Genomic DNA, 24099 nt, shown 5'->3' on the forward strand with positions numbered 1-24099 from the left:
AAAGATAGGTACAGATAGCTCTGAAAATTGACTTAGAAATCGCCAGCCAGGACGGAAACACTCTTTTATCTCGCGCTTTCCTAGAAAAGACGAGTGGGAACTTAAAAGTAAACAATCGAGTTTCTGAGCGGTGAAGCTGGTGAATCGACATCACGAAATTATGGGAACCTTTCAATGAGCTGCTGTGGGACGGCAAGAAAAGAAACAGACGAGTTTAGAGAGCAGGAAACAGGCTACAAATATTTAAAAATGACAATGAATGTATTTTTTTTGCAAAAAGTTTATACTACATGTTGCGGTCAGAAAATTATTTAGGTGGGTGCGCGGAAGCGACTTTGTCTTCCGATATCTGACGCAATACTAAAAAAAAACCGGACCGGTATATGGAGCTGTCAGTCGCAAAATAATGTCAGGTGGAATGTTTCTGGGTTCAGAAGACGGAGCAATACAGGGGTGTGTGGAGAGGGGATGAAAAAGACAGGAACGGATATTTACACAGGAAACAAGAAAGGACATGAATAATATTGCCTTTAAGGTTCAAATACATTGTTGAAAACTAACATGGTGGTGATAAAAAGTAGCGTACTGGTAAGGAAATGTAGCGCAGATAATGTTGTGTGCTCACAAGCGATTATCAGCAGCACTATCGTACATGAATATCTAAACCGCTCGTGTTTCTCAGTGGCTTTTTAATCAAGCACGGACTGCCTAAACTTTCAATAAGCCGAATTTTAAGTGAGGAGAGAAATTATTTCGTCACAGAAACCTAAATTATGAAAATATTAATTGTACACGTTAAAATGTAACAGTGTAATTAATGTTCCAGCCATTATTTTTCATTTTCTCCATATGTAGATAAGAATAAATGCTCTCCATCTTTTCTAACTGATTTTGTCTAACGAAATGGACAGTTGTTCGCGTCTTATCACAGTTTTACTCACCAACAGATCCCGTCATTGTATTAATAGGCTACGAGGAAGCGGTGAATCTTATTTCCCACCCAATTGCTTCCTTTAAGTACCGACTCAGTCACGAGAAAAATTACTGATGGTGTATTGAGAATGGTGAGTTACTGAATATCGTATTTCACTGTCACACTTCCCACATCTGTCATAAATGAAGTGCACCACAGGCGTTATGGGTTTTCGTCTCTATATAAATAACGCAATAATATACGTGCAAAACATAATGATTGTGTAACCAGTTGAAGGACTAAGATATGTTTGACAAAATTACTAAAAAAATAAAAACTAGTCTATGACTAAGCTTAATCAAAGAATAAATAAAAATGTCGTGTAGAGGACAATATTTATTTGTAAAACCTTTGTTTTTTAGCAAACACTCCAAAAAATGTGATTAAAAATGGGAATCAAGAGCAAACATTTTATGAAATGAAACATTACGGAATGTCCGAAAACATTCACCATAGACTTACATAAAATTTTGGTAGAGCTCTCTTTCCAAACGTCTTTGGAGGACGTGATGAATGGTCTGAAAAAAGTAGCAATGCATTGTGCTGCCACCTACTGCCAGGTACTCCAGTCAGCGACCTCAGTAGTCATTAGACATCTTGAGAAATCAGAATGGGGCGCTCGGCGGAACTCTCGGACTTCCAATGTGGTCAGGTAATTGGGTGGCACTTGTGTCATACGTCTGTAGGAGAGATTCCCTAGGTCCACTGCTTCCGATGTGATAGCGAAGTGGTAACGTCATGAGACAAGTACAATACAAAAACGTACAGGACGACCTCGTCTGTTGACTGACAGAGACCGTCGTAATGCGTAATAGGCAGACGTCTATCCAGACCATCACACAGAAATTACAAACTGCAGCAGGATCCACTGCAAATACAATGACAGTTAGACGGGACGTGAGAAAACTTGGATTTCATGCTCATAAGCCACACATCACGCCGATAAATGCCAAACGACGCCTGACTTGGTGTAAGAAGCGTAAACATTGGACGATTGAACAGTGGAAAAACGTTGTGTGGAGTGACGAATCACGGTGCACAATGTGGCGATCCGATGGCAGGGTGTGGGTATGGCGAATGCCCGGTGAACGTCATCTGCCAGCGTGTGTAGGGCGAACAGCAGAATTCGGAGGCGGTTGTGCTACGGTGTGGTCGTGTTTTTCATGGAGAGGGCTTGCTCCCCTTGTTGTTTTTCGTGGCACTATCACAGCACAGGCCTACATCGATGTTTTATGCACCTTGTTGCTTCCCACTGTTGAAGGGCAAGTCGTGGATGGTGATTGCATCTTACAACACAGTCTAGCACCTGTTCATAATGCACGGTCTGTGGCGGAGTGGTTACACGACAATAACATCCCTGTAATGGACTGGCCTGCACTGAGTCCTGACCTGAATCCTACAGAACACATTTGGAATGTTTTGAAATGCGTGCTTCGTGCCAGGCCTCACCGACCGACATCGATACCTCTCCTCAATGCAGCAGTTTGTGAAGAATGGGCTGCCATTATACAAGAAACTCGCAGCCTGCGAGAGTGGAAGCTCTCATCAAGGCTAAGGGTGGGCCAACACCATATTGAATTCCAGCAATTCCGATGAAATGCGCAACGAACTTGCAAGCGATTTTCAGCCAAGTGTCCGGATACTTTTGATCACATAATGTATCAAGCGAAACGAAAACAAACATTTAATTGACAAATACATTTGCTATTGAACTAAATAATTTGCACATTCGAGAACCGACGAGTCATTAGAATCGTTTATAAAGCTCTGAAGAACGGGTGTAAAATGAGAAAAGTCAACAACTCAGTGCACAGAAAGTATGCCAGGAAGATTCGGGAAATTACATCTTATGGAGTCTTCAACAGCGTGAGAGATAAGGAAATATATCGGTGCAGATTGTTTATTTTATTTAAATTTGTTATAGATATGGCATGCACAATTCATACATCGATTCAGAGCTATCTAAAACTATCCACTATCAGTTCCACACAGTGATTAGAGATCATCGGACAAGCGAAGAGACACCGATGGCGTAACTGATATTTTTGTTTTTGCTGTTGTTGTTGTGGTCTTCAGTCCAGAGACTGGTTTGATGCAGCTCTCCATGCTACTCTATCCTGTGCAAACTTCTTCATCTCCCAGAACCTACTGCAGCCTACATCCTTCTGAATCTGCTTAGTGTATTCATCTCTCGGTCTCCCTCTACGATTTTTACCCCGCACGGCTTTCCGGACGGGAAGGAGCGTCTGATCCCTGCGGATTTGTGTCGAGGTCTGGTATGCTGGCCAGTCTGTGGATGGTTTTTAGGCGGTTTTCCATCTGCTTCCGCGAATGCGGGCTGGTTCCCCTTACTCCGCCTCAGTTACACTATGTCGGCGATTGCTGCGCAAACAAGTTCTCCACGTACGCGTACACCATCATCGCTCTACCACGCAAACATAGGGCTTACACTCGTTTGGTGTGAGACGTTTCTGCGGGGTTGACAGGGAGCCGAACCGCACAATAACCCTGGGTTCAAGTAGCTCTTAGCACTATGCGACTTAACTTCCGAGGTCAGCAGTCACCTAGAACTTAGAACTACATAATTAAACCTAACTAACCTAAGAACATCACACACATCCATGCCCGAGGCAGCATTCGAACTGCGGCTGCGGCGGGGACGGAGCCTCTCCGTCGTTTCTAGGTCCCCGGTTAACATAAAATACAATACAATACAAGCCTAAGGACATCACACACATCCATTCGAGCCTGCGACCGTGGCGGTCACGCGGTTCCAGACTGAAGCGCCTAGAACCACTCGACCGCAGTGGCCGGCTCCCCTGCATTCACTTCGGTAGTTGCTTCCCTTAGTAACGAGTGCTGTGATTAGCGCGGTAGCAAAAAAATTGTTCAAATGGCTCTGAGCACTAGCATTCAGACTTCGATCCGAGTACCAAGCTTGGTTTAAGACACATATCTATGACGCTTGTTATGTGTCACAATATTCTTTCCAAGTCTAAAATGTGTGCAAAAATACATCAACAGCGAATGAATTTCAATGTTTACGTCAAACATCTCAATGTTGTTTTACACTTACACACATATAAATCCGTTTGTTATCAAAATATGAATTCTGAAGTACATACTACTGCCACGCCTAAATAGTTACAAATAACATGCTTAATTCGGACTTGTTATTACAAGGTAGGCCCAAAAGAACATTGTTGTAAAGCAAACCTGATCACGCTTATTATTCCAGAAAATACATGTTAGCTAAAATACTATTGCAGGAATGCAAGCACACAACAAACAGGCAGTCTCAATTATATGGAAGACTAATTGATTAGGTCTACTCTTGACGTAATTCACAATACTTCCTCAAATTAAAAAAAAAATTGTTCAAATGACTCTGTGCACTATGGGACTTAACTGCTGAGGTCATCAGTCCCCTAGAACTTAGAACTACTAAAACCTAACTAACCTTAGGACATCACAAGCATCCATGCCCGAGGCAGGATTCGAACTGCGACGGTCGCGGTCGCGTGGTCCCAGACTGTAGTGCCTAGAACCGTTCGGGCACCCAGGCCGGCTCACATTGCACCAACTTCCGCCTCCTGGAAACTATAACCGATCGGATGGAGTTCTGCCGCTGAGCCCTTTGGCAAGTGTCTGGTCACCGCTCTCTCCTCATCGTCGTCGGGACAGTCTCAAACGTGTCCGTTTTCGGCGGAGGGGTTTTGTATCCGTGCTCTACATGGACACTGATTGGAGTATCGACACTCACACACAAACACACAAACTGGACTAGAGACGCTCGAACTACCCAGTAACGCTGACCGCCGCTTGCCGCAAGAGGTGTACATACTGCGTGACATGACTACATTCTCTGGCATACCATCACTACCAATTTCCGTTAGCGTCTCCATTCCATGCGGTCCATCACTTTCTTCTTGAATCTGCTGTCCAGCAAATTGCCCAGAATCCGCATTCCATTCCTCCGTCATCTCATATCATTTTTCCCTCCTCATACCTTTCTCAAACAGATTTTCTTATTTTATTTCACACTACTGACCATTAAAATTGCCACACCAAGAAGAAATGCACATGATAAACGGGTATTCATTGGACATATATATTATACTAGAACTGACATGTGATTGCATTTTCACGCAATTTGGGTGCGTAGATACTGAGAAATCAGTACCCAGAACAACCACCTCTAGCCGTAATAACGGCCTTGATACGCCTGTGCATTTAGTCAAACAGTGCTTAGATGGCGTGTACAGGTACATCTGCCCGTGCAACTTCAACACAATACCACAGTTCATCAAGAGTAGTGACTGGCGTATTGTGACGAGCCAGTTGCTCGGCCACCATTGACCAGACGTTTTCAATTGGTGAGGGATCTGGAGAATGTGCTGGCCAGGGCAACAGTCGAACATTTTCTGTATCCAGAAAGGCCCGTACAGGACCTGCAACATGCGGTCATGCTGAAATGTACGGTTTCGCAGGGATCGAATGAAGGGTAGAGCCACGGGTCGTAACACATCTGAAATGTAACGTCCACTGTTCAAAGTGCCGTCAATGCGAACAAGAGGTGACCAAGACGTGTAACCAGTGGCACCCCATACCATCACGCCGAGTGGTACGCCAGTATGGCTATGACGAATACACGCTTCCAATGTGAGTTCACCGCCATGTCGCTAAACACGGATTCGACCATCATGATGCTGTAAACAGAACCTGGATTCTTCCGAAATAATGACGTTTTGCCATTCGTGCACCCAGGTTCGTCGTCGAGTACACCATCGCAGGCGCTCCTGTATGTGATGCAGCGTCAAGGGTAACCGCAGCCATGGTCTCCGAGCTGATAGTCCATGCTGCTACAAACGTCGTCCAACTGTTCGTGCAGATGGTTGTTGTCTTGCAAACGTCTCCATCTGTTGACTCAGGGATCGAGACGTGGCTGCACGATCCGTTACAACCATGCCGATAACATGCCTTTCATCTCGACTGCTAGTGATACGAGGCCTTTGGGATCCAGCATGGCGTTCCGTATTGCCCTCCTGAACCCACTGATTCCATATTCTACTAACAGTCATTGGATCTCGAATAACGCGAGCAGCAATGTCGCGATACGATAAACCGCAATCGCGATAGCCTACAATCCGACCTTTATCGAAGTCTGAAACGTGATGGTACGCATTTCTCCTCCTTACACAAGACATCACAACAACGTTTCACCAGGTGACGCCGGTCAACTGCTGTTTGTGTATGAGAAATCAGTTGGAAACTTTCCTCATGTCAGCACGTTGTAGGTGTCGCCATCGGCGCCAACTTTGTGTGAATGCTCTGAAAAGCTAATCATTTGCATATCGCAGCATCTTCATGCTGTTTGTTAAATTTCACGTCTGTAGCACGCCATCTTCGTGGTGCAGCAATTTTAATGGCTAGTAGTGTATTCGGTTAGGTTTCAGGCAGAGCCCATTTCGCCAGATACAACAGAACAGATTTTATAAGCTCCTTCTTTCTTAATGCTCGTCCTATGCAATTTTTTTTCGCTCTTTTCGTTGCGTAGAGTAACAGCCTCTGCTTTCCCACACACTGCAGTTCCTCCTCATTTTCCAGTCTTTCCACCCATCCTATTCCTTATCATCCCAGTGGTGTTTAGTTACCCATAACTTCAACAGCACACACGACATATACGTATCAATTGTCTGCGCACGGATCACGCAATCCCTAAATTCTGTCCTTGTGAGTCGCAAGATGCCATTGTCAACGGGGAAGACATCAACAATGAAGGGATGCAGGTCGTCCGCAGTTATATTGTCTTAGTCAGCAGCTGTCATGGTGCCTTCTATTAGCGTCACAAGTCCCATTGACGTCTTGGTGAATGTGTCCATTTCAAAATACTCCCAATAGCGTCCTGTGTGTTCGCCTGGATGACGGCGTTCGCGGTCACGACTGTCGATCTGACGTAACGAGCAACGTGATTCCTCCCAACAGTCGAGACGCTTGCACTGATCTACTGTGCAAACCCGATGGTCCCTTGGCCACTTCAATCGTATTTCACGATGTCGTTGAGTCAGCACGTAGCCAATACGTTCAGTGCAAACGTAGGGGTTATTTACTAGGCAGTCCCATTTTCAACAATGCGCTTGGAGTGATGCACTCCTATACATTTCTACATGCAACAGCATTGTTTTCTTTCGTCTTATCTGTCACAGATCGATTCTTGTCCTGCTTTAAAGAGAGATCCAGCTTCCGTCCTCCACGTTCTCTTAGTAGACGATGTCGAAGACCTTGCCGCCTACTTGTGAGTTCAACATATTTTAACCACTTTCCACAGACTCTTACGATTGTATCACGGGAGCAGCCGAACGGCTTCGGCGTTTTTGAGACGTTCGTTCTCAATCACCTAATTACAACAATCTGCCTTAAAGTCGTTTACATCAGCGAATTACCCCCTTTGTCGCCATTTTATCACTATCATGATTGCCTCCGCGTACCTGTTCCGCTCATACAGGGTGAATCATCTAAAACTCGTACCACCGCAAATACTGCGGAAATGGAAAGTGCTATTCATGTGCAGTTTGCACAGAATGAATGAGATTTTCACTCTGCAGCGGAGTGTGCGCTGATATGAAACTTCCTGGCAGATTAAAACTGTGTGCCGGGCCGAGACTCGAACTCGGGACCTTTGCCTTTCGCGGGCAAGTGCTCTAACATCTGAGGTACCCAAGCACGACTCACACCCCGTCCTCAGAGCTTTACTTCTGCCAGTGCCTCGTCTCCTACTTTCCAAACTTTACAGAAGCTTTCCTGCGAACCTTGCAGAACTAGCACTCCTGAGAGAAAGGATATTGCGGAGACCATGGCTTAGAAACAGCCTGGGGGATGTTTCCAGAATGAGATTTTCACTCTGCAGTGGAGTGTGCGCTGATATGAAACTTTCTCGCAGATTAAAACTGGGTGCCGGACCGAGACTCGAACTCCAGACCTTCTGTAAGTTTGGAAGGTAGGAGATGAAGTACTGGCAGAAGTAAAACTGTGAGGACGGGGCGTGAATCGTGCTTGGGTAGCTCAGATGGTAGAGCACTTTACCGCGAAAGGCAAAGGTCCCGAGTTCGAATCCGGCACACAGTTTTAATCTGTCAGGAAGTTTCATATTTGCACCGAATGGATTGATAGCCAGCGGCTCGTATTGTAAGCCACTGAACATACTGTAATAATACTTAGAAAGTTTATTTTTTGTGTAAACATACATTTTTGAATAGAACAGTGCATATTAACATATCCAACGTACATGTTCTTCTCTGCGTCCAGCCCAACGTTCTGGAAACAATTCGTGAAGACATTCTGTAGAACTTCGTGCACTAGAGGCTGGGCAACCTTCATTTCCGTACCACAGGTTCCTCCCAGTCTGCAGAGGAACGTCTTCTAGCATACGGAAGATGGTCTGTTAGGAGGCTGCGAGGCTTGTGCGCGTTCAGTGTCCCTTCTATCAAAAACAGGCCTGTGAGTTGATGGTTCACTATCCCACACCACACGTTTACACTCCGTGGACGCTGACTTTCCACTTGGAATTAAACTGAACATTTTGGCGATTGACCTTGGCGTGACTCACATAAGGCGTAAATTTTAAGTTGAAAAACCAGAATAACTCCAAAAATAAGCTTCAGACGAAAAAATGTGTTGAATCCAAAGTTGATTATTTTCGAGGGGGCCTTCTACTGGTGCTAAAATTGGGCTGGGAGGCAACTTCAAAATTTCAATTGGGAACCCCCGTTTTTTATGGTAGAATCATATTCTACATGAATTACAGCGCCAACTACCAAGAACCAAAACAAATGTTTAAGACAAAATGTACGTAGTTTTTTATGTAGAATCTGATCCTGCAAAAAAAACTTTGGATTCTACACATTTTTTCGTGTGAACCTTATTTTTAGAGTTAGTCTGGTTTGTCAACTTACAATTTACACTCTGTATATGTCGCTTTATCACTAAACAAGATACGTGACACATCCTGTCTTAGTGCCCACGTGCAGATGTCAACACGATTCTCATAAGGGCAGTTCTTGAAGTAGTGAGATGTGATAGAGATCCAACCTATATCAATGGAGAATGCATAGGACACTTGCGTCACTCATGCCATTTCATGGTGAGATTGCGAGGGAGCCAACATGCGAATCAACTGCAACAGCGGCAAGACCATTAATTTGCCCCTCTTCTATCGTCACTTGTTTCCTTCCTTTACAGTACGACTTTCACGTAACGGTTGAAATGGTTGATAAATAACTGCCGAGATGGTTGACGTCTATTGGGATATCTTGCCGCATACACCGTGCAAGAACAAAATGAATTATTCCTACACTCTCCATACACGATGAGCACGTCGGCTGTTTCTACACTGATAAATTCCATCGTCCACCTACGGCCTATTGCTTGAACTGTCACACAGTAACTGACTAGCAAGTTGCACTGCACTCAAGGCACACACAAGCCCGCCGGCAGTGAACACCACTGTCACTCTAATTTACCCTAATTGTCGTTTTTTTAATGTCAAAAGGCGTCGTTCCACTTATGTGTATGTTGACACAAAAAATACTCTTTCTCAGTGTTATTACAATCCGGTGACTGGGTAACAACACTAGCATCTGACCACCAGTCCGTTATGTGAAAACCGCACATTGAGATTACTTTCCATTTCCGCAATATTTGTGGTGGGAGTTTTAGGTGATTCCCTCTGTACACTTTGCATGTCGCATTACGTGTCCATAACACCACCGGGCGCATTCAGTCTCGCTCTGGGAACGTTTTGCGTTACCAATACTCATAGGTGCAGTGCAAAGCAGTCCTCCTCCGGCGAGAAAAATTCTCTGTTTGCACGAGGGTTTTTTTCCGTTGCCGTTATTACGAAGTGTTCCTTTAACTGCCACCCCCCCCCCCCCCCCCCCCGCCAAACATACTAAGCGATTACCGTAAGGACACTTCGTAGGTTTCTAGCACATGCTGTATCTTCATAACGACGTATCCATTAATGAAGAATGCCCTACCTATTTTCCCGATCACTGCTTAGTTCATCCAACTGACTAACTACACTCTGCCGCTGCGAATTGATTTGTAGCGCTTTCTGCTTCCATCGTTACGCGACGCAGCCCCTGGATGGTAATGACATTGGAACTCTTGCCCAACTGTATTAGTACCGTTTTATCCAACCTGAGTAGCATTCCACAATGTTTCTAGTAATATTGGATGATCTGCAATTCGTCATTAATTTTTCGTATGCATGCATGTGGATAACTACACGAATGGTTGGAAAGCAGAGACGCGGTAACGTGATGTGGATTCTCCTCCGTAGCGCCTCCGTCGCTGAATCACATAAGGTAGGGAATAGCCGGAATCCCTGCTGCACCACTCTTCGAATGACAGGATGTTGTGTTATGTAAGGGCATCACTCGGTTTCTCGCCTGTATATGCGTGGCCTGGATGCTACAGTCTGTGAGCTAAAATGTCCATAAAATACCAGCGAAACCCCTCTGCACTTAAGGCCGCCGAAAATACTTTTATTGAACTGCCAAGGCATTCTGTAAACAGGCAACAGCTATAGCGACTTGCGTTCGCCGTATCAAAAGAGCAATCAGTAAGCGGGTAAAACGTCTAAACGTCGATCGCCCCACTGCCGTAGTGGCTTAATCGGCCTCCAGATTATCAGTTGCGACATCTTTGATACTGTTGTTCCGTAGACGCTTGTAGATCTCAAACTTCACATGTAGAAGCGACACCAGTCACTTGTCTCTTTTACTGATCGGGTTCGTCTGTCAGACTCTCAAGATATTCTCAGCTTCTGTAAGCAACGTGAGTAAATTTTGGCTTCATAAAACTTCGTTATAGATTCTAATAATCTCTCCTCCAACTTTATGTCAATTTCTTCTTTACACTTCTACTGGTAGCCCATCCGTGCCTGATGTTTGTGGGTCGCTATTGACCTTGTGACTATTTAGTAGACTTCTGTCAAGCAGAACAGTTTTAGTAAATTTCGGTTTTGCTGTGTCGATATTGTGTTCCGTCCATCCTCCACCTGCAGCCATCAAAATATGAGCTGTTGTACCAGACGTAGAAAGTATGGGGGGAGGTGGGGGGAGGGGGTATGGAGGACGGGGATAGTGTTTTAACTCCACGATAACGCTCCAGCTCCTTCTGTACAGAGGACATAGTCAAACATACTGTTCCAATTAGATTTATATACTGATACCAGAGTTATTTTCAATAAGCTAAACTCTTCTGGAATTCGGTCTTTGCGACATCTTCAGCGATACATTTCTTGTGTGTTGTCTCTACTTGTAAAACGCCGGTATTTAAGGTTTTCTTTATTTTTGGGAATATAAACCATCCATATGTGACCATGAAGGTGAATAGGGAAATTGTAGCACCACGACAGTATTCTTTTCGCCAGAAGTTTACAAACAAGCAAGGAAGTGTGAAAAGGTACATTATCGTGGCGCAAAGTCATGAATTGTTTTGCCGCAAATCTGGGTATTATTGTCGATTTGCTTTACACAAACGGCATTGGACTTGAAAGAAGAAATCCTGGTTTATCTTTCGATCTTATGATCAGAAGTAATAGGGCGCTATGCTGTTAAAACCTGCTGTACCATACGTGGCTAAGAAGCTTCCCGCGTTACAGCATCGTCATTCGGGTTGCCTGCACTGCAGGAGTTAACGTAGAGAAAATTATAGACCCGGCATGAGTGCGGCACTTTTGCCTCTCCACTTTGCATCGCTTGTCAGTTGGGGGGAAATAGAGCGTTGATCGGAATGTGACCATCACTTTGGGCAGACTGAACCGGGACTCGTACGGAAAAACTACATTTTGAGACACACCACGCCAGTGTGGCGTTCACGTGAAACTGTAGTCTATATAACGTTGGTGGGTTCTGGTCAATAGAAGCTGACGCAGTGATATGCGTGCCACACACAACCGTTGCAGTGCTCCAAGGTCGAAACTATTGTCTCCGTTAGAGAAGCGGACAAGATGGCGGTCATCTCGCACTACGGTCACATTCTGTCTTCCTTTACTCTGTCGGCTCTGTCTATGGCCCTCTTCCCTCCACCAGCTCCACATACACCTCACTGTTGCCGCAGTGTGTCCTGTACGAGCTGCAATATCACGGAAGAACAGACCCGCCTCCCAGAGACCAAGCGTTCTGCTCCGTTCGAAAGCACTCACATGCTGATATTCCACCTTGTGATGTCGGCGAGGCATAGGAGCAACTGTTACACATTTCCAATCCCCATGACAGTTCCGTTCCGACTGAGCGTTGCCTAACACTGTGCTGTTGGGCCTATGTGCAGGCAATCTCTCTATCATGTAAATCACTTACAGTGGTCCCGCTATTCTATAGTCCTCCTGTCGTGGTATGTTGCAGACCATTCCTTCTGAGTGTTTCACTTTTTAGAGACAGTAGTGCATACAACGAAATTTCTGTGGCTATGATTGGCTGAAACGAGTGTCGCAGAAACAAGACTTAGTTCGTCAGAAGAGGAGCCTGTAAATTTTTCTGATCATTGTGCTCATATTACGAGAATCAATTTACAGAAGCAAACAACTTTCCGCGAAAAAGGATACTGAAATCTATGTATTACCTTACTTGGAGACGAGTAGTTGCGAATTTTGGTTCTGGAAACATCGAGAGTCTGAGTAACTAATATAAGGAAGTACCCCAGAGATTAAATTTGTTGGTGGCTCATGCGGAAACCAAACTACAGAGGTTGTTTAGACAATATTATACAACAAAACTAAGTGAGAGAAAAGTACAGAGGACTTTTATTTCATGTGTCTTCGAGAATTTTATCATGATACACGAGACACAATCACTAATAGTTTACGGATAATGCAGATTAAAGTACAGAAAGTGTCAGTTCAGAGAAGAAAACCAGAGGGTCTGAAACTGAGGTCAAGAGCTGCCAGTATTATGAAAGTGGAGAACGCTTTACTCTACCACCTAATCGGGACATACAACAGCAGGCTGGTGTCAAAAGAGGAGTGGTGCAATTTCTGTGAGATGTATGCTGCAATCGATGTAGACGGAAACCTCGAATAAGTGCGGGGTAGCCGTACAGTCTGAGGCTCCTCGAAGCGGCTCCCGCGGCTCCCCCCGTCACAGGTTCGAGTCCTCCCTCGGGCATGAGTGTGTGTGTTATCCTTAGCGTAACTCTCGCTCCTGAAGACAGCCTACTTGGTTCTGTTATTCAAGAAGACTACGAGCTACTCGCATGTCTGGGAACCTAATCAGTATGCTGGTAGCTTCGTCAAAATTCCGAAATGGGGCATCGTATCAAACGCTTTCCATAAATCTAGGAATACGAAGTCTACCTGTTACCCTTCATCGACGGTTCGCAGGATTTCATGAGAGAAAAATGGAAGGTGAAACTACGGGAGATGGTAGTGGATCCGTTAGGTGTTATTATGGGAAGTGGCGGTGGCAGGTAAGACACGGAGCAGAGTAGGGGCCGTAGCGGCAGGGGGGGGGGGGGGGGGTAGGCTGCGCCGTCGGCGGCCAATCAGAGGCGTCCTGGCGGCGTGGCGGCGCGCCGGGCTGTACTTAACGGCGGCGCGGCGCGCTGCGGCGGCAGCGCAGCGTCGCCCCGCCATGGCCGCCCGCTTCCAACGCTCCAGCGGCTCCAGCCTCCGCCCGTGGGCCCTCGCGCTGTCGCTGGCCGCTGCCGGCGCCCTGCTCGCGCCGCCCGCCGCCCCGGCTCACCTCTCCTACATGGGCGCCTCCATTGTCGACGGCAGCCTCACAGACGGTCAGTCGCCTAGCCTAAACACCTGTTGTTGCGCCAGCAGAGCACGAGTCCCGTACTTGCCCGTAACGTTGCGACCCAACTGTCGCTCCGACATTACTATTTTCGTATCGACCGACTAGGACCACGCAACGTCTTCAATTCCTCCGCTTTCCTTGATGTTCTTCTATTTATCCAGTACACCTTCAACCTCTCCACATGTTGTCTCTTCCTTTCTGTCCGTATTGTTACCAACTTTTTATTTCTTCTACATTGAAAGCCTTCTAACTTTAACGTTGTTTCATTCTAGGTCTTTCTTTATTTCTGTAATCCACGCTATTTCCATTTATTCTTCCTGTAGCAGAGGTATATTTCTTTCGTGAGCATCTTCTCATTCATTCGGTAGAGATATCCAAAACTGATTAATTTCCTTTTACCCATTACTTCTGACTTTTCACTACATTTTGGTACATCTCCGCATTACTACTGACTTTCCAGCCAGCTGTAGTTTGTAATGTACTCATTATTTTTCTAACTGTCAGTCTTTCAAGTATCTTCATTCTTTCCAGCTTATCGTTCATTGCTGGGCGTTGCCGTCCATATAAACATTCTGGTCGTACAGCTATGGATACTGCTTTAGTTTTGTTTTTCTGTATATGCGTTTCTTATTAAACATATTCTTTGCGAATGCTCTTTCCAGTTTGTTAACTCTTGCATCTACTGCAAATTGTTGTAATCCATTCTATTATGTAGTTGCTCTAAAATATCTGAATTCACTTACTTGCTCTATGTCCCCTATATGTGTTTCTATGCCGGCCCGTCTGGCCGAGCGGTTCTAGTCGTTTCAGTCTGGAACCGCGAGACCGCTACGGTCGCAGGTTCGAATTCTGCCTCGGGCATGGATGTGTGTGATGTCCTTAGGTTAATTACGTTTATGTAGTTCTAAGTTCTAGGGGACTGATGACCTCAGAGGCTAAGTCCCATAGTACTCAGAGCAATTTTTTTGTGTTTCTATGAATTTTGTAACAGCTTTGGAGCTTGCATTAATTTTGTTTTTTCAGTTGAAATGTTGAAACAGTTCCGTTTGCTATTTCTTCCAGAAGATTAATCTGAATAACCACGTCTGTCAGATTTTCTGAAAGTATTGCAAATATTCCGCAGAAGCCAAGCAGTTTACTTTAATTCCATTTAGTTTTCTTCCTAGAATTATTGTTTCAATTTTGTTGTTCTGTAGCTCAAAATTCTAGATACTTACAATTTCTTTAGGTCATAGTTAAACAGTAAAGTTGATAAACCATCCCTTTGTCAACCACCAGTTTTTATTTCAAATTGCTGACATAGTTTCCCCATAAATTTATCTTTGAATATCGTCTTTGTTACAGTTTCATGAATTATGATTCCTAATTTTGTTTTAACACAAAATTCTCTAATAATATGATGTATTGTTCCTTTGTCTACCGAATCCATTTTTTGTTTTGTTTTGAAATCAATAAATGATACTATTACAGGTTTTCTGTTTAGCATTCTGTGGCGGATTATTGGTATTAAGTTGAAAGTAAATCCAGCGCAGAATCTTTCTTTTGGAAAACACACCTCATATTCTCCCAAATGTTTGTCGAGGAGACTTTTTGATACTATTTTGTGACCCATTGGGAGAAGTAACACTCCCCTGTAATTGCTGACGTTTGGTTTGCCTCTCTTGTGATGTGGTGGGTGGAGTAGCACTTTTTCCGCTCTTCAGGAATTTTCACAGTTTTCCAAGTGTTCTCAAAAAGTAGTTGTAGATCATTTATAATCTTTGGCACTGACCATTTCAGTCATTCTGCTGAATGGAGTCTTCACCACTTGCTTTGTTATATTTGACTGATTTGATGGCCGGCTGATGTAGCCGAGCGGTTCTAGGTGCTTCAGTCTGGAACTGCGCGACCGCTACGGTCGCAGGTTCGAATCCTGCCTTGGGCATGGCTATGTGTGATGTCCTTAGGTTAGTTAGGTTTAAGTAGTTCTAAGTTGTAGGGGACTGATGACCTCAGACGTTAAATTCCATAGTGCTCAGAGCCATTTGAACCATTTTGAACTTATTTAATGCCTTCTTGAATTTCTTGCTCTGTTGGTGGGAAATCTTTTTCCAGATTTTGTGGGATTGATGAAAATTCCAATTTAACTGTTGGAACTAGACAGTTTAAGAACCTGTCAAACATTTTCTTTGTTATTAATCTTATTTTGCCACTTTCGTCTTTGAAACAAATGCGTGGTGCTTGATACCATTTAAGTACATGTTTAAAAGATTGGTAATAATTTTTGGTAAAATTTTCGTGTATTTGCGTAATACCAGTTATTTCAATGGTTCTTCTGATTTTTCAGATTAGTTTTGATGTTTCTTTTCTTTATTGTCTGAATTCTTCTGACTGTTGTTCTTTTTCTAAACATCTCCATTTTCTCCAATTTTGTGCTCTTTGTTCTAGCGCTTCTTCACACTCTTCGTACCACCACGTCTTCTTTTTATCGTTGACCAGCCCTAAGGTTTCTCCGCTGCTTTATTAATTTTTACCTGGAGTTCATGCCAATAGCTTTGTTTCGTTATCTCAGTTTCTTCTCAAATTTTCTCTATCTTTGCTGTTGTAGTATTAGCTATAGTGGATTTGTGTCTGATTACATTCTTGGATGTATTTGTTTTCTTGTAGACGGGAGAAATCGTATTTTAATTTTAGAGAGATAATGATCTGAATCAAATTCCCCATGTTCCGATGGCTACACTTGTTTTAGTACAGTATAAGATTCATCAACAGTCTGCTTCTGTAATTTGTTGTAATGAACGGTGTTTTGACTCGTTTGCATTCATACATTTATGGAAGCAGGCATACAGCGTTTAAATGTTTACAGCATGCGCATATCGCGTAGTCATCTCTGACATACGAAAATTTCTCAGTATTCTTCACAGCAGTTGCAGCTTTATGTATATGCTGTACACGGAAGAGAACTTACATTCAAAGTAACAGTAATGAAGAATACTGTCAAACGTTTCTATGTCGCACTTGATTGTGTTATATGTGCTTGCTGCTTATATGTGAACACTGCGTTACAGAAAAGAATAAGAACCGAAAAGAAACAAAGCACCTGATTATATTTTTGTTGTTTGGGTTCACAATCATATAAAAAGTTTTGAAAGACATGAAGATCGTCTTTGACGATAAAAACTATTTCTTCATAAAATCCGTAGTCAAGTATTGGCATGTTCTCATTATCAGATCGAATACTGCGAAATATGTACTTCAATACATCTCAAAGCCTATCCTGCATGGCTGCCTTAACTTCGTAAGAGTGCGACTGCAGGGAGATCTCTTCTGAGCAGCATGTTGCAAGCTATCCCTGATATGCACAATAATGTTCATGTTTGGGGAATTTGGTATCCAGCGAAAGTCTTTAAACACTGAAGAGTGTTCATGGAGCCACTCTGTATCAATTCTGAGCCTGTGGGGTGTCGCATACTCGTGCCGGAAGCACTCAAGTCCGTCGGAATGCACAATGGGCATGAATGGATGAAGGTGATCGATAGGATGCTTATGTACGTGTCATCTGTCAGAGTCGTATCTAGACTTATCAGGGATCCTATATCACTCCAATTGCACACGCTCCACACCATTAGAGAACCTCTACCAGCTTGAACAGTCCCCTGCTGACATGCAGGGAACATGGATTTATGAGGTTGGCTCCATACCTGTACACGTCCAACCGCTCGATGCAATCTGAAACGAGACTCGTCCGACCAGGCAACATGTTTCCAGTCATCAACAGTCCAGTGTCGGTGTTGAGGGGCCCAGGCGCGGCGTAAAGGTTTGTGTCGTGCAGTCATTCAGAGTACACGAGTGCGACTTCGACTCCGAAAGCCCATATTGATGACGTTTCGTTGAATGGTGACACTTGCTGATGGCTCAGCACTAAAATCAGCAATTTGCGGAAGGGTTGTACTTCTGTTATGTTGAACGAGTCTCTTTAGTCGTCGTTGATCCCGTTCTTGCGGGATCTTTTTCAAGCCGTAGCGATGTCGGAGATTTGATGTTTTACCGGATTCCTAATATTCACGGTACACTCGTGGAATGGTCGTACGGGAAAATCCCTACTTCATCGCTACCTCGGAGATACTGTGTCCCATCGCTCGTTAACCGACTGTAACACCACGTTCAAATTCACTTAAATCTTGGTAACCTACGATTGTAGCAACAGTAACCGATCTAACAACTGTGCCAGAAACTAGTCTTATGTAGGTGCCGGCCGCGGTGGTCTCGCGGTTCTAGGCGCGCAGTCCGGAACCGTGCGACTGCTACGGTCGCAGGTTCGAATCCTGCCTCGGGCATGGATGTGTGTGATGTCCTAAGGTTAGTTAGGTTTAAGTAGTTCTAAGTTCTAGAGGACTGATGACCACAGCTGTTAAGTCCCATAGTGCTCAGAGCCATTTGAACCATTATGTAGGCGTTGCCGACCCCAGCGTCATATTCTCCCTGTTTACATATCTCTGTATTTGAATACGCATGCCTATACTATTTTCTTTGGCGCTTCAGTGTGTATGTAGTCCAGCTCGTCAGTTATTTCTTAAATTTTTACTTGTATTGAACCACCTTTTCGCAGCATTTCATTTGACTAGGCATCAAGGCAGAAATTTCAGTGGTGGATATCACGAGTAAATAGTAGTAGGCGAAGATTACGGTTTTCATTTTTCGTTTTTAAGAAAGAAAGAACACCGTCTGTCCACGCCGACTTCAAATTGCCCTTTATTGGTTTAAAAGTAGGCAATTCTCGCTTTTCGTTCCTTGCATTATTACAGGGAAGAAGACATATTAAAGCAAGAAAACACGGTCTGTCATAGTTCACCATTCAACTGAGAATATCCGCGCTCTACCTACTTTTAATGAAGGGAAGGAAATACAGAACGACTTCAGATGTAAGTCTTCGTTACGAGCGATTTAAAAACCAATAATTTTAGTCGAAAAGAGGTAAAGGCATTTGCTTGAGCGAAATTCAGACTGTCGTTATTGGGTCCTCGAGTTCGTAAGGTTGACTCACTTTCGATGCGTACGTAGGGGCATAGAGAACGTTGATCTGAAGTGGTAGGATTTCAAACAGATTTTCTTCTGTCAACAGTGAGGGGAGAAAAGTGTTGTCTTCCATGCTGGGCATTGAGACGTTTCCACTGAGCGAAATCTGAGCCAGATATAGCGCTTCCCGCAAACAACGTTTGAAAGCGATACACCAACATTCCGAGAAACGCGACTCGACGGCGGATCTGGCGCTGTGCTCTGTTTGTATCCCTTCTACACTGCCGCTTCACGGCGCGATCACCTCTCAGAGATAACTGTCGCCTCATCAGACCACCGTGGGCAGGCGTAATGATGTCATTACTAAAATAAATCCATGTATTTACACACAACGCTCGCCACCTTCAAGTAATTATCTATTTGTATGAGCACTATGGTTTCCAGTTAATGGTATGTATTTTTCAGTGTCACCGGCTCTTTGTTTGTCAGATAACCAGGAACCTCCAACGGGATAAGGAAATTCTCATTAGAACAGTAATAGAGAAAAATTTGCGTCTTATTTCTCTTTAAGTGATATTATCAGTTAAATTCAGCTAAGAGACGCTCTACCGGTTCATTGTAACGGTCAGTAAAAAAAAATCTATGCCGTGTATAACAGCAAATTTGTTTCTGCACTTGGTGATGTTGAGCTGTGAACATACACAGCGCTGATAGTATCGGATCACTACTAGAGAAAGAAGAACAGACCATTTGTAACATTTCTGAAGAAATCGTGGTCCGGGAACTGTGGCAAAGGGGTTCCGTTAGGAATTGCCGTTTCTCTTACGTGCTACGGAGTTTACTTATTTAAATGTGTAGTTGCTAGGATTACTGGATATGAAACATGGGATGCCCTTATGTATGCCACACAGCACAGTACGTAGATCGGATGTCATAAGAAAGAAATTCATCACAGCTGTATTAAGGAAGGAACGTTGAAAATCAATACATAAGAATCCAGTTGCAAACATGTTATCCGTAAGATTCGCTGAAGACGCGATTAATAGTTTGAATGAGTGCTTACGTGATGTTTTGCGTATCTGTGGGAAGTAAGAAGAATGATCGAGTTCATTAAATGCCGTTAACGTCTGCTTTGAGGGGACGACAAACGATGAAAATCAAAATTCTAAAAACTTCATATGGGTGTATACCATTTTCAGGAGAGGGATGACAATAATCCTCAATGAAATCTGTGACTATGGAAGCATGTGGTGAGAATCTGGATATAATGAGATGATGATTATGATGATGAAAATATAGATACTGCTTGAGTTTAGTAGGTAACTACTTTTAAAATGAAATGAGCAAGGGAACTGTTTTTGATAATTGTGTGGTAACGACGACTTCAAGGCCTAATATATGAAATACGGAGAATTCAGAATATTCAGTGAAATCAAGGGATTTTCTTTTAGGGCATATTAAACTCCAATAAGAATGTTCAGGTGTTTCTGGAAGATAGGGACATGATGGACACTCCATAGACCGATAAACCTTTTCTTAGCAAGTATGGATGCGCCCCCACATTTTCGCCCTGGTGTCCTGTTATTTCATGTTGCTTTCCGGACTTCAAACTCCGGCGACTTTGAGCCGCCTTTCTAGGCGTTTGCATAATTACCAGAGTCATTGCGAAACAAGACGCAGACCAACTTCTCACGTGGCGTCACCCACATCAGAGATAATATCTTTCGCAGACGGTTATTAATACGGGGGATTAACTTCAATAACAATAAGGTGACAACGTGCCGTAAAAGTACCATTCTACAGAAGCAACTGTCTGCTACTAAAGAAATCTTCATCAGGTGTGGACCTGGCAGCATGGCAACCATCGGAGAACAAATACAAGTTTGAGGAAGTACATGTGAATTTTGCGCTTGGCCTTTTTTTGTTGCGGATCTCTCTTTGAGAAGCACTTCCAAATTTCTACGTTAGCTACGGTCTACCAGAACTACTGTTCCGTAGTATTAGTACAGTAAATAAATGAGGTAGCAAGTGGTAGGATTACATGTAGAATTGGCAGTACTCGTTTTTGTTTATTTGTTCTGCGTATAATTACATCTGCATCTACATGACTACTCTGCAATTCACATTTAAGTGCTTGGCAGAGGGTTCATCGAACCACAATCATACTATCTCTCTACTATTCCACTCCCTAACAGCGCGCGGGAAAAACGAACACCTAAACCTTTCTGTTCGAGCTCTGATTTCTCTTACTTTATTTTGATGATCATTCCTACCTATGTAGGTTGGGCTCAACATAATATTTTCTCATTTGGAAGAGAAAGTTGGTGACTGAAATTTCGTAAAAAGATCTCGCCGCGACGAAAAACGTCTTTCCTGTAATGACTTCCATCCCAATTCGCGTATCATATCTGCCACAAGGCATAACGTTTAGCGTTAGAGCATGGGGTATTTCATATCCTTACAACATATAAATTGCATTCTATAGGTATTAAAGGTAGTTGAACGGGCCCCCTTATGCAATTAAAGCATTTGCTTTCGATGCAAGTACAGTTTACATGTCCAAACATACAAAAATGATTGTTGTTATTTCGTACTCAATAGAACGTTCTTCAACATAATCGTAGGGAAGCGTTTGCGGTTATTACTGACAACTGTGAGGCTGTTGATGAATAACACAAACATGTTTTGCATAAGCTCGACGAAATATTGAAGCGATGTTTGGTATATTTTTGCTACGCGTTTTTTTAAAATTTTACCTGCGAGTGCCATATGATAAATTTGTATTTTTTTATGTTTCCTACAACGTTCCTCTGTTTTACGTTATCAATCGATAATTTTCGAATAAAAACTGAATCACACATTGACAGTTTCAGTTTTACTACATATACTGCTTATTTTTAAGTAACGGACAGGAAGATGTAGAACAAAAGTGTTCCGTAGGTTATGCGGCCTTTTATACACATATATCCTCACTCATTTTGTAGACGGTTCACTGCTTTCGTGTGTGTGTGTGTGTGTGTGTGTGTGTGTGTGTTTGAGGTTTACGGGCGCTAAACAGCGTGGTCATTAGCGCCCAAATGCATAGAAACAGGAACACATGCGCTGAAGGGCCGAAGACTGACACCGAACAAGGAGAACGGCTAAAAGACACAGGCCTGACGCAGTTCCAAATGCTCACATACAGAGGCAAAACAAGAGGAGAAGAAACACACTAAAAAAGGAAAGGAAACACAAGGAAAAGAGAACAGAAACCGAAGGGAAACAAGGAGGTAATCGTGACTGGCGGACCTCTTACCTAAAACCTGGGTGAGCCAGTCACCCAGCAGCACATTAAAACCCTCTCCCTAAATTCGAGGCAACAGATTGGACAGGACACAAAACCGTAAGACCTTAACCACAGTCGCTGCGTCGTCTTGCAAAATAGAGGGCAAATCCGGTGGCAAAGAAACCACCGCCCTCTGGTCAGAGAATAAAAGACAGTCAAGTAAAATGTGGCGGACAGTAATCTAGACGCCACAAGCACTGCAGATTGGGGGGTCCTCCCGCCGGAGTAAAAAACCATGCGTTAAGGGACTGTGCCCAATGCGGAGGCGAGTGAGGAGAACCTCATCTCGCCTGTATGACTGGTAGGACGTACGTCATGGTCGCGTAGTGGCCTTTACCAGACGCAGCTTATTGTCAGAAACTGCCAGCCACTCCTCTTCCCATTGATGCATAACACGAAAACGCAAAAGGGAGGTTACAGCATGGAGGGGGACGGCACATTCAACAACGTGAGGGAGGGAACATGCATCTTTGGCAGCCACATCCGCCAGTTCGTTTCCCCTAATACCCACGTGCCCCGGCACCCAGCAGAAAGAAACCTCCTTCCCCTGCCGTTGCAGGTGGAGTAGGGCATCATGGATGTTCTGGACGACCGTATCCGCTGGGTACAAGTGTTGCATGGTCTGAAGGGCACTCAGGGAGTCAGAACAGATGAGGAACTTAAGACTGGGAACACATCTCATCTGCTCCAATGCCCGCAAGATTGCAAACAATTCGGCATCGAGGATGGTAAACGCCGCAGGAACCCGTAACTTGACGACTCGATCAGGGAAAACAACAGCACAACCAACAGAGTCCCCCTGTTTAGAGCCATCTGTGAATACAGGTACATGGTCCGGATGCTGGTTTAAAATATCGTAAAATAAGGAGGTAAAAACAAACGCCGGAGTGCAGTTCCTCCGGTTCTCCGACAAGTCTAGAAGGATGCTGGGCCTCTGGAGCAACCAAGGAGGCAGGCGAGTAAAACCTTGTCGTTGGGGGGCCACACGCTTCACACCAAGGGACTCAAGCAAATGCTTGGCACGAATCCCAAATGGTCTCGTTGCCCTGGGACGACTGGAAAAGAGACGTTCCATAGGCGGTCGGGCAACGGTAGGGTACGCAGGGGAGGTAGGACAGGCAAGGGGAGGTAGGACACCCGTCGCACCATGAGGAGTTTCCGCCGCATGGCGAGCGGCGGTTCCCCTGCCTCAGCACACAGGCTGGGGATGGGACTGGTACGGAAGGCACCAGTGGCCAGCCTGATACCCTCATGGTGTACTGCGTCAAGGATCTTCAGATACGAAGGCCTTGCTGACCCATACACGGTGCAAGCATAGTCAAGACGCGATCGGACGAAAGCCCTATAAAACTGCAGCAGACGCGCCCGATCTGTTCCCCAGGACCGATGGCTCAGTCACTTCAAAATATTCAGTGCCTTCAGGACCCGCACCTTGAGGTCTTTAAGGTGAGGCAACCACGACAACTTGGAATCAAAAGTGAGGCCCAGGAACCTCACAGTGTCTCTAAAAGGAAGAACGGTGTCCCTCAGACGCAATTCAGGGGAGGTAAAAAGACGCCGAGAACGATTAAAATGAACACACACAGATTTGTCTGCAGAAAAGGTAAAACCCGTCTTTGCAGTCCATGCCTCTAAGCGCTTTATCGTAAGCTGCAACTGCCGACTAGCAGTGACAAGACTGGAGGAAGAACAGAAAACAGCAAAATCGTCCACAAACAAGGAGCATTGGGCATGACTCCGGATAGTGGACGTGATACTGTTAATAGCGACGGCAAAGAGGGTGACACTTAAATCGCTGCCCTGAGGAACACCATTCTCGTGCACGTACAAATCAGATAGCACATTACCAACCCGATACCGAAAGAGGCGGTGATAAAGAAAGGACCGAATGAAGATGGGGAGACGGCCACGAAAGCCCCACTCATGTAGTTGATTAAGGATAAGGCGGCGCCAAGTAGTGTCATACGCCTTATTAATGTCAAAGAAGACCCCTAGACAATGCT

The 24099-nt window shown here is 44.3% G+C and overlaps 1 protein-coding gene across 1 annotated transcript in view; it reads left to right on the forward strand.

Annotated features, from left to right (window-relative positions):
- Nucleotides 1–13561: 13561 nt before the first annotated feature.
- LOC126281970 (uncharacterized) overlaps nucleotides 13562–24099 on the forward strand; it is a 192488-nt gene continuing 181950 nt past the window's right edge. The window contains exon 1 of the mRNA XM_049981345.1: nucleotides 13562–13762. Within this exon, the coding sequence (XP_049837302.1) occupies nucleotides 13606–13762 (157 nt within the window). The 5' untranslated portion in view covers nucleotides 13562–13605. The remainder of the gene's footprint in view (nucleotides 13763–24099) is intronic.

Source organism: Schistocerca gregaria, chromosome 7 (genome assembly GCF_023897955.1).
Source record: "Schistocerca gregaria isolate iqSchGreg1 chromosome 7, iqSchGreg1.2, whole genome shotgun sequence".
Classification (NCBI taxonomy): Eukaryota; Metazoa; Arthropoda; class Insecta; order Orthoptera; family Acrididae; genus Schistocerca; species Schistocerca gregaria.